This window comes from Lycium ferocissimum, chromosome 4 (assembly GCF_029784015.1).
Source record: "Lycium ferocissimum isolate CSIRO_LF1 chromosome 4, AGI_CSIRO_Lferr_CH_V1, whole genome shotgun sequence".
NCBI classification, from domain to species: domain Eukaryota; kingdom Viridiplantae; phylum Streptophyta; class Magnoliopsida; order Solanales; family Solanaceae; genus Lycium; species Lycium ferocissimum.
In genome coordinates, this window is record NC_081345.1 from 26,709,495 (window position 1) to 26,720,908 (window position 11,414).

Consider the following 11,414-nt stretch of genomic DNA (forward strand, 5'->3'; position numbering starts at 1 on the left):
AAAGATCTGTAAGCTTATAAGGTTAGTCAATTAGGACAAGTTTAGTGTCTACAATTTAACGATAATATATATATATATATGACTCCAACTATTAATCGAAGGTAAATTTGGACCTTTTCACTATTGAAAAATATTGAGAGGTCTTAGTATACAACTTGACAAACTTAGAGGAGAGAAGTGTAATCCCATAAAGTTAGGAGGTTTGTGTTAATACATATAAAAGTTACACCCTTTTAGTTCCATGTAAATAGCATAAACCCCCTGAAAACCCCTTGAAAGTTTCATTTAAAGTCCTATTCATGGCGGCATTTCTTCGAACATCTGGTAGATCACTTCTCTCCCAATTTTGGAGGAGTAACGCATCACAGGCAATTCAAAAATCACCATTTGAATCAAACATACTGAGAATACTCCGCAATGAAATCCAGTATCAGTTGGATTACGCCCCTCCTCACCCGGTAACTCCTTCAACCAAAACCTACTTTTACTCCCGCAAATTCTATCTATTTTGGGAACACAATTAATTCACGGAACTATGACTGCTTGCCATTTACTGATTTTATTGTTTTTTGAGTTAATGGTCAAAGACACACGTAAATTTGCGAGTTTCATTCCTCAACTATCCATTGTTCAATTTACATACCTAAACTACCGCTCCCTTTGTATTAAAAAACACCCGATGTTGAGTTGGCATCTAACACGCCTGTTGTCGATTGATTTCAAATATTTGGCCAACTCAGCATCGAGTTGTGTTTTAATACAAAGGAATTAATAGTTTAGGTAGACAAAAGGGAACAATGGATAGTCGTGAAATAGTGATAGTTTAGGTGTGTTTTTGATCGTTAGCTCTTTTTTTTTTTTTTTTTTTTTTCTTTTCTGGGACGTTTAGGCTCATTTTAGGCTAAGTATGCTAACTTTGGGTTTCTTAGTGCTGATACGATATTCTTAAGCATATTTTTGGGAACATTAAATTAGGCCATGTGTTTTGAAGGAGTTTGGTTGGAGAGTGTGGAGATGAGTGTGAGATTTAAAGGATCTCTAACTTATCCTAAGACTTAATTATTGAGTAGATGAATGGTATTGAGGCGTAGTTATTGTTGTTCTCTATGCCGCTTGAACCCTCCAAAAATGATGGAGGATCTGACACGCAATTGTCGATATTTTGAAGAATCTGAACAACATAGGTTGTTGTTATGAATGGTATTGGTCTGAATGGAGTGGAATGGATATAAAGGATTTAATATAGTTGGCTCCAAATAGTTTGGGATGAATGTAGGCTCTTAAAATACAACTACTGGTGTAGAACAGCCACTTTTTCATGTCATATATTACCATTGTATATTCATTATCAAGTACCAAAAAAATGTAAGATACTGTGGTACACTTGATAGGTGTCAACCAAGCTGGTTTCGTTGAAACTCTACTCGGCCCCTGCTAATGCGGGATGCTTTGTGCACCGGGCTGCCTTTTATTGTCATGAAGAAGTTGAATTAATCCTAGCTACCTGGCAAGCTAGTTTGGTTGATTGAACCCCTAATGTCATGAGGTGGTTAAATATGAGCTAATACAACAACAACATGCCCAGTGTAATCCCACAAGTGGAGGTGATGAAGAATAATCCCACAAGTATGAGCTAATGACATGTGTAAATCTTAGGGGCTGATGAAGGATGTGTCTCAGTCTTATGTAGGCAAAGGAGTGACTTAAAACATATAACATATTTTTTTTTCTGTAGATCTTTAAGGGCTGATGAAGAATATATTACAGTCTTATGTAGGCGAAGGAAGGACTGAAAATATTTACTCCCTATCATATCTGTTTACTTTTTTGTGGATATTTTGGGAGAAACCACTCAAGAGTGGTTCAAAAGATAATGATTCTCTGAATCCTTATCCCTATTTGAAACCCTGTGCATGAAGTCATAGTCTTAAGTTTATGCCTTTGGACATTTTGGAGGCCAATAATGATCAATTCAGGGATTAGTCACCTGGATAGCAAATTGTTTTCAAATGAACTTATCATTGGGTCACTAGAGGTAGCTTTATCTTTAGACTGGTGTGCTTTTGGTTATATATGCTTGTCTATTTATGTGCTGGAATGTCTTCAGCCAGGTGCATATCTTTAATGTGTCTAAGCTGTTTATTCATGACAGTGTGGGTACAGTTGATTATCCTTATAGGAGAAAGAAATACTTATAACCAACAAGTATTTCCTGTGGTGTACTTGGCTGCTCATTCAGTTGAATTGTTTATCACAAAAGCAGAACAGTTCTTTCAGTATCAGCGGACTGCAGATTCTATTTTTCCCATCCTTTTCTCTATTCTATCCAAAGAGAAAAGATAACGACAACGAGATAAATTGTATAAGTGATTATTTATGCTATAAAAATCTCTAAAGCAGAATCATCTTCATTTTAGGATTTTAGGTTTAAATTATTCGCTTTTGTGAATGAAAAAATGTACCTGCCACCTTTTTGGATTCCTATCTGAATTAAATTTTGAATTTGAATTGATAAAATTAGGAGTTCATAAAGAAATTAAGTCTATATACCACGTTCAAATTACTGGCATTATTATACTGATCGATAAAATTATGTAATTTGGATAGAAAACTGTAAGATAGCTCTGTTATTTCTTTGAAGTCCTTTTAAATGTTTGATTCCAATGTTGATATTTGCATCCTTATTGTTTCTTACGTTTTATGTCGGCTTTCTCCAGCCTGCTACAAAGTTTAATACATTTATGGTGGAAGATCGGCCAGGCGAGCAGTGGATTACCTTGAGGAGAAAATTCGGCAAGGATGAACATATCAAAATCGAGGCAACGATGATTGATGGAGCAATTACTGTTCCAAAGGCAAGTGATGAGAATTTAGGGGAAGATGTGCGGCTTCATATAAGTGTGCTGGTTGACATATGGAAGGGTGAAGGTAGTGAGTTCTTAGAGTTCGTTTGTTCATCCTGGCCAAATTCCTTGGAAATTCAGAAAGCTTACGTACTCAGAAGCGATGGTTCTCAAGCTCAGACTTATATGGGGCCCAATATTAAGTATGAGACATCTTCTTACTTTATTATATTGTGTATGCATTATTTTTACTCTGATCTATTTCACCCATTTAAAGAGTAAAAATCCCCAAATAAGAGAAAAAAAGAAAAGAAAAAAATGAGCTGAAATCTCTTCTATTTTTTTCTATCTAAATTTCTGTCCGCAAGGCCTTAAACATAATCAGTTTCATGTTGATGGACAGTTATCTACTGTGTTGAATCAGATCACCCTGGTAGACATGCTTTACTCTTCTTTACAGAATAAAATAAAAAGGGAGTCAGAAGTTGTTTCTAAAGTTATTCTGGGTAGCTCCTCTAGTGTAAAAAATGTGCAATATGCTGAACATCAAAATGTTAACACTTTTCTCTGGACATCATCTACCTATCTATGTCTAGCGAAATTAAAAGTACAACTTCATTCTAATAAATCTTCTATGTTCATTAGTTCGTTGCAGTTTCTTATGCTTGCTCCTGACCTTTGATATTTCTTTTGTGTTATTAATTTCAGGGATTTGAACAGTGGCTTCCGAGATGGCCTAAATGAATTCCTAAAGGCAAGAGGGATAAATGATGAGCTTTCTGCATTCCTTCATGAATTTATGATGAATAAGGATAGAACTGAAGCAATTGGTTGGTTGAGAAAAATCCAATCTTTTATCGAAAATTAGAGGCACGTCTCTGCTCTCTAAAGTTCTCTGTAAAATTGATCTATTGTAACTTATGCTTAGCTCGAGATTTTTACTCTTCTTCTTACCTATGTGTTTACCTACACATCAATTAGTGAATTGCTGAGGCGTAGACGATGGGGTAAACAATGACATGATGATCTGCTTCTCAAGTCATTGTTCATTAGGTACTATGCTACCTTAAGTTGATGGACTTTTTCAGAGGCGAAAAAGTTACTGACTAGGTAATTTAGGTGAAAAGTAAACTTCTGCTTCAATGAAAACAAAACTTTGATATATTTTCTGCTTCTTCGGGCATCAGAAGAGTGGCTGCAAATAAAATGAAATCATTTTGTATAACCAAATTATTTCATTTTAATCTTCAAAGAGGAGTGAGTCTGTCTTTCATTTGGAGTACTGGCTCTTCAGCTTCGTCGCTAAACAATATCTGCAAATGCATTCGGGTATAATTCTGATCGCCTCTTTATCTATAAGTAGAACCATTGTGAGCTGAATCGTTTTCAATTTGCCAATAGACTATATGCTCTCATGCAACTAACTCTTGCTAAAGAAAACGATAATTATGGTAACTCTGCTTTGGTTAAGAGAGAAAAACAATGAAGGCAGTTTTCATGGAAAACAAAAAAAGCTCTTTAGTGGTTTGCAAGATCAGGCAGTTACAAGCTTAGTAAAGCTACAAAATGGAACTTAGCTTCTCCCGACAATTTCTTTTTACATAACGGATATTGCATTTTTTAAGACAATTATTGATATGAATAATGCCGGGCATCTGGAGATCCTTTAATAGGTAAAAATAGTCTTGTAGTAACCACCATAACCATAGTCTAAGGTTCGATGTGCTGTACTATGAGCATTAACCTCAGGTCCGAACTAGTATTTTTTTTCTCAAAAGATGTATAGTAAAGATTCTTAAACATGAGCATTAACCTCAGGTCCGGAGTTAAATCATACACGTTTTCAAATAAAAACACAGAGAGAGATGAATACGCATTGTCATAACTCGTGAGCATTCGTCACAGTTGAAGCACGTGACGTGATTGCCATTATAACTAAAACATTGCTCTTCAATTCCGCTATTTCTATACGCTTCCTATTTAAATAGCATTTGGTGATTTGATCCTCTTATTCATTACACATAAATTTGCAAAAAGAACAGGTCTTCATATTAGCTACATGAAATACTCTGTGCTGCTACTGAATTTTCTAACTTTCACGCCCCAGAAAAAGACAAGACTCCGAATCATGTTGATACTTAGACTTGTGCATCAAAACCGATTCAAGATAACCATCTTACATGCATAAAAATGAAACATTACAAAATTCACTCGGTTGTGAATATACAAAAGATACAAACAAGCAAAGAAATTGCTCGGGAACTCCATTAAGAGTCCAATTAATTACTGTTTCATTTCGTCATCCAATAAACCAAAATAAGAAACACGCATACAGAGGCAACTAATGAAAGAATGATGGTATCCATAGACTTCTTCTTCTTTATTGCTGAAAGAATATGATTAACCTGAAAAATTGAGGAAGAGCAAATATGAAAGAAATGAGATCGATCCCATCAGTAACAGAAGTTTCCTCAAATATTTAACAATGTAATGCACTGACACTCTTTAAGAGGTGGTTGGGCTGTCATAGCTTCTAAAGAAGTGCTAAAAGAAAAGGCTCTTTCAGTTAAGCGAAAAAACATTTCTGCTTACAGGATTATTCTCTCTCAAGTAATCCTAGACCTGGAGAAGTCTACAAACACTTCGAGCAATACTTGGTAAAGATTTACAAGTACTTTACTTCGATGATCACATTCCTCTTTTATTATCTTATTTTATTTATCTTTGGGAAATGGTCAAATTTTCCCATGTACTATACAAAATTGAACAAGTTTGTCCTCTGTTAAACTTTTGGTCTAATATTGCTAAACTTTTGGTCTAATATTACCCCCACTATAAGGAAAAAGTCTTATTTTGCCCTTGACCTCTACCGAGCTCCAACTTGAGGGTAATTTTCAACCATAGTCAAAATTTGAACATGCTTTTCTTGAAGAATTTAGACATGTAGAACACGCATTAGAGTCCATTCAATTCATGTTGGAGCTTCATTAATGGCAAGGGAAAATACGAGACGATAAACTGAACGAGAAGGGTATAAATGGACCAAAAGTGTAACAAAGGGCAAAATTGAGAAATTTCAGATAGTACAGGGACAAATTTGGACCTTTTCCCTTTATTCTTTATGGTGGTGATGTCTGAATTAACCTGCTGCACGTAGTCCAGTTAATTAGTGGGGACCTGTCACTGAACAACACATGTAGTAAACCTGTTCACCAAAATGGAGCAGATATCTCAAACTGAGTATTCTGCCTGGGATCCAAACTGGAATGTCCAGGTTGTTGCTCCTGAGCCTCAATACCAAGCAATCCCTTGAGGACACTTGGAAGAATAACATACTCAAACAAGAATTAAAGAGATGACTCATCTCGATCAGATCGATGAAGCAGCTCGTGGCAAACGCTATCACTATTTAGAATGAGAATTTTCAGCTCACCTCTAGATATTCAAGAAAAGCATAAACGGAGTGCTTAAAACATAGTTTACTTACCGTTGGGAGGCGACTGCTGACATTGCTGAGTTTTGAATTAATACCACCAAATGTTGATCTTTGAAACATAAGTGTCTTTATTGTTTCTTGAGCTTGAGAAATTACGCCATCCATCTATATCAAGAAGTCAGCAATTTTTTTGGGATATGTTATCAAGAAGCCAGCAATTGAATACAAAAAATATGCACAGCTACAAAATTAACAACAGAAGGGACAGTGCATGATTGCTTGAATAAAATAAGTACTCAGAAATTCTGGACAGGCTTTGCAATCTTCTGGATTTCACTTTTACCTTCCTTTACAGCTATTACTCAAAAATATTACACGTAATGTTTTGGGTGCAAATGTTTTGAAGCTATGTACAGATGAAGTCTTTCGGTTTTATCTTATTTGAATGTCTATATCTCATTCTTAGCACATTACCCCCAACTATTGTATGAGGAAAGCAAGAGATACACATTGAAAGAGAAGCAAGAAACAATAGCAAGTTTTAAGGCAGTTCCAAGTGTTTGAGAGATACTTTCACATATGAAAAGGCGGATCCAGCATCATAACTAGTGGTGGAATTTTCTAGTTTCCTGACAAGTCTGGAGAAGCCAGTTACTTTTAATTATATTGATTGAATGTGTTTGTTTAAATGGTTCAACGACATGAGACTACTTCTAATTAGTGGTGGAAGCTTCTAATTTCTTCAAAAGTCTGCAGCACTGAGTAGCTTGAATTTAAATTTGATAGAATTTTCATTTGTTTAACAAGTTCGACATCTCAGAACACCAATAAAAATTGTTCACATGACAAGGAAAGTTTTTTGGACAACCATGGACAAGGAAAGTTAACCTCCATCAACGTATCAAAGGAACTTTGTTTTTTTACCTGTCCAGTACTCCTATGGAGGGCAGCACGTTCATTAAGGAGTGCTTGGTCATGAGACCCATTACCATCTTCCAGATCTAACCTGGTCCGATCGAACTCCCTAAAATCTTCAAGCAATGAAGCATGCTCTTTCTTAGCTCTGTAACTTGAACGGAGCCGATTAAACTCCTACAATCCAACAAGAAAAGTTTTTTTAAGTATCAATTACCTTATTTAATAAGAGGAAATTTTACCGATCATGCTATTAGATATCAGAAATTGTCCATTGAGAAATGCAAACAAGCTGCTATTAGACATTTGGGAGTTCCCAGAGACACATGCATCTCTTTAAGAAGTATGATTCTATGATCAGATATTCACTGATTCCCAATACCATAATTGCATGTCACACTGAAAATTTTCAATGTTCAGGCTAACCCTGGTTTCAACTGTTCTTCAGCAACACAACTAAAGAATCTACTCCATACTCATAGTCAATTTGCTACAACTAGAAGTTGCAATAGAGGATTCTAAGATCATAACTCATTCTTCCCCTTAGTTCTCACCGTTAATAAAAATGCTTCTCAACATAGGCCTTCCTTTGAATTTTGGATCTCACCAAATAGTATTACCATGCTCAGCAAATTTCTGTCATTTATTGAAGTTCATCTTGGACTTAATTAGCCCTTCAGATTGTTCAACTGCAATACACCATAGAACCCATACTCTTTATTAGTCAGATAGTTGTACGCGGTTTTGATAGCCATGCCAATACTGACAAGTGACAACGACCTCTGTCAGTGTTCCAAGAATAACTATTAGGTGAAAAAGACCCGTTATATATTAAATTAATTTTCAAGGAATGTTTATACCCTTCTCCACTTAAATATCAGATTGGTGCAAGAGTTTCAAACTCGTGCTGCAAGTCTATCATACATTCTGTGCTGTACTATCTTTGCCTTTGAACCAAAGGCCTATGCAACGAGGCATTAACATTTTGCTTGGCACGTAGTTCCATTACCACACAATTCCATGTCTTTTGTTGCAGTATCTCTGCATATAATAGAATTGCAGCAAGATCCATCGGGGAAAAAGAATTTAAAGTACCTGAAAAAGATCTTGAAGAATTTCTTGATGGCGAGTCAATGTATGAGAAAAGATCTCAGATCCTCCCGATGAAACCCATGCTTGCATTTGTGAATTAACTTGTTGAAGCTGCTTGAGCAGCTGATCTATACTGGATTCAAGATCGCTATCATTAGCATTACCAGTTTTGTTTGAAACGAACTTACGATACAAATGCATCTGCTCATCCAGCTGAGCTTCAAGCTTCCTTGCCTAGTTGGATGTGTAAAACCAGCATAAGATTTTAAAAAATATATATATGGGGAAGAATCAGAAGCAATTAAAAATGAGATTTCAACAAAAACTTTACCGCATGACCAACAAGTCAATTTTCCAATGTGAACTTAAGCTGAATCGAGCAAAAGAAAAGAGGATCAACTAAAAATTATCCCTACACAGGCAAACTGTTCGTCATGATTCTGGCCATTTCCAGACCCTTAGAGAACTCTTCACGCAATCTTATCATAAGCTCAAACAAGCAACTATGCTTAAACTACGCGAGAAAAATGTTTTTTCAGGCTCCTTTATTACGCACTAAAATCTAAAGCGTGACCACTTCAAACTAGCACAAACTTTCAAATACTCATAGAATGCTTTCTTCAAATTGCAACCGAGAAACTCACAACCTGAATCCCGAACAACCCAAAAGAAAAGGGAGCCACTCATCTTCATGCGTGCTATAAGCTTCCAATCAAAACTGCTCATATTCAATTTACTTTAAGTGATAATGTCTCCTAATGGCTTAAAAGCTACTCCCTCCGGTTTAAAATAATGTCCAATTATCCTTTAGCACACCCTTTAAGAAAATACTACTCCTAGGAAAAAATAGTATTTAGACTAAACTACCTTTAATTAAATAGGTATTACGATTTGGTCACTTAGCACTTAATAAGGGAAAATCTAGAAAAATAAAATCGATTCTTTCTTGATTATGTAAGTGGACACTTATTATGAACCAGAGGGAGTAATATAAGTTGGCAAAGTTAGGACCTTCCAGACCCTCATCCTTGAGCCTCTGCTAGACTATGTAATCTCCAAAAACAAGTTCATCCTATCCCTTGACAAGTCCTTTAATTTATCATGGTCCTGATAACTAAATAAACCTGAGGTTAAGCCAAAACCATTTTGGCACATAGATGAATCCAATTTTGCATGGCTTCAAGTGTGTCATCCTATTCCTGGAAGTCCTATCAATCTGTTTAGTACAATGACTAAAAAGAACCAAATGCACTGTGGGTCAAAAGGGAATATTGACTGCTTCGGAAAAAAGGGAAGGAGGTATAAAATGCCTGAATAAAAAGAATAAGGAATTGAATTTCAAGACATTAATAATAGCCGCCTGATAGATTATTTGCCTTTTGGCATATAACTTTTGTCAAATATTTTATCTGTTGGAGCTTATAACTCCCTATGCCTAGGGATATCTCAATGCAGATTTTTAGTTTCAAGTTTGAACATAATAATAGTAAGAGACTCAGTGTCACAGTGTGATACAACGAAGATTCAGCGTAAGAGACTCAACATTTGAAGATTTGATTCATTGGGTGTAACATCATAGGCTTTGGAAGCATATATATTAAGAGGTATAATCGGGATCGTGAAAATCAATCGAGTTTCAGTCAAAACCACTTACATAACACTATTAATACAGTCGTGTACAATCACATCTCCAAGCACCAATGAAAGAAGTTCTAATCCAGATTGTCAACAAAATAAAAATCAAACAATTTGTATCACTCTTTTTAGGTTCCAACCGAATGGAAAGCAAGAAGGCACACCATTATGGTAACCTTCTAGATTTACCCACAAGAGTAAAAAGAAATATGATCTGTAAGTCATTGTATTTGACCAAGCTATCCCCCCGACGCTTCTCTCGCAAAAACTTATGCAATAAAAAACAATTACATCTACGAGGAAACAAAAACACGAGCTGGACCAATAAGCCCATGCATCCCTTCTGCAGAGAGAAGCATCATTGATCATGATAAACAATAGTATAATTAATCCAGTTTCCCGGCACATTAACTGATATATACCTAACCAATGAAATCGAACAACTTAATACTAAAATCTAATCCTGTTAATATTGCTTTCTAGAATGCTTCCAGTGTCTATAATTCTGGTTGCTCAGGTTATTGTACCTTTCAATTATAGCACGGTATTATCAGATCCGTGGATCAATAATTCTAAGCAGTTATACCCTTAATAACTAGAGGATCACAAAACAGATAGATCTATTCAATTTCATCATTCAAATTCTAGAAAATTCCACACCGACAACACAATCTTAACATATTCGATAAGCAAAAACACACAACTCGTCTAATTTTTCGTTTACGTAAATTTATACAACAAAAAAAAAAAAAAAAAAAAAAAAAAAAAAATTGGATAATGATGAATGGATGTAGTTAATAAATTACCTGCTTTCGCAAGGAATCCCAAGAGGTAGGAGGATCCATCGAGAAAACCCAGCAAGATTACGTAAACTGCAAATAATAATTGAGACAAGAATGAGGAAATTGAAATTTGGAGGAAAGAATACACACCGTTTGGTGGAGACAGAGCCGTCAAAACAAACCGTATGGTGGTAACAAAAAATTATTAGTTGACATAAATATTAGCCTTTTAAACAAACATTAAAATGACAATTTGATTAACTTACCTTTATTTGTACTTTGATTTTTATTTAATACTATTCATCTTTTCACCATATTAATCTTTTTACCATATTCGTTAGAGTAAGGATAGATATCAAAAAATATTATTTCTTCTTCATTTTTTTTTTAAATAATGGTTATATTTTATAGTTTATGCTAATACTTTTATGTAATTTCTACATATTCAATTTTATTATAAAAACAAAATTCGAAATTCAATATGTATTCAAGTGTCTTAGCTTGATCACGTATGACATTTGGTAAAACTAAAAAAATTTATTTAATGTATCAAATTGTCCTTTAAACCTTATGATTTTAAACATGTCACGTAGAAGGTCGCAATTCACTACTAAATCAAATATAAAAGGATGCATTTTTATAAATAGACTTACAACGGAAAGTAAAACACTTAAATTAAAGGGATGGTGTATAATTTAGACGGTACATTTG

The 11,414-nt window shown here is 35.0% G+C and overlaps 2 protein-coding genes across 2 annotated transcripts; one reads left to right on the forward strand and one right to left on the reverse strand.

The window, feature by feature from the left end:
• Positions 1–209: 209 nt before the first annotated feature.
• LOC132052023 (uncharacterized protein At2g39795, mitochondrial) lies at positions 210–3,918 on the forward strand. The gene is made up of 3 exons (XM_059443356.1): positions 210–458; positions 2,718–3,046; positions 3,552–3,918. Exons 1-3 carry the CDS (start codon positions 300–302, stop codon positions 3,709–3,711), a joined length of 648 nt encoding a protein of 215 aa, XP_059299339.1. The 5' UTR covers positions 210–299; the 3' UTR covers positions 3,712–3,918.
• A 1,041-nt stretch (positions 3,919–4,959) lies between these two features.
• LOC132052024 (Golgi SNAP receptor complex member 1-1) lies at positions 4,960–10,864 on the reverse strand. The gene is made up of 5 exons (XM_059443357.1): positions 10,728–10,864; positions 8,290–8,520; positions 7,204–7,371; positions 6,331–6,444; positions 4,960–5,248 (listed from the first exon to the last, which is right to left on the reverse strand). Exons 1-5 carry the CDS (start codon positions 10,764–10,766, stop codon positions 5,135–5,137), a joined length of 666 nt encoding a protein of 221 aa, XP_059299340.1. The 5' UTR covers positions 10,767–10,864; the 3' UTR covers positions 4,960–5,134.
• Positions 10,865–11,414: the final 550 nt, after the last annotated feature.

Coding starts and splice junctions, on each gene's coding strand:
- LOC132052023 (XM_059443356.1), top strand. CDS start 300: ATGGCGGCATTTCTTCGAACATCTGGTAGATCACTTCTCTCCCAATTT. Junction 459..2,717: donor ATTACGCCCCTCCTCACCCG/GTAACTCCTTCA, acceptor GGCTTTCTCCAG/CCTGCTACAAAGTTTAATAC. Junction 3,047..3,551: donor TATATGGGGCCCAATATTAA/GTATGAGACATC, acceptor TATTAATTTCAG/GGATTTGAACAGTGGCTTCC.
- LOC132052024 (XM_059443357.1), bottom strand. CDS start 10,766: ATGGATCCTCCTACCTCTTGGGATTCCTTGCGAAAGCAG. Junction 6,445..7,203: donor TCCATAGGAGTACTGGACAG/GTAAAAAAACAA, acceptor TTCTTGATATAG/ATGGATGGCGTAATTTCTCA. Junction 5,249..6,330: donor TCAGCAGTCGCCTCCCAACG/GTAAGTAAACTA, acceptor TCAATTTTTCAG/GTTAATCATATTCTTTCAGC.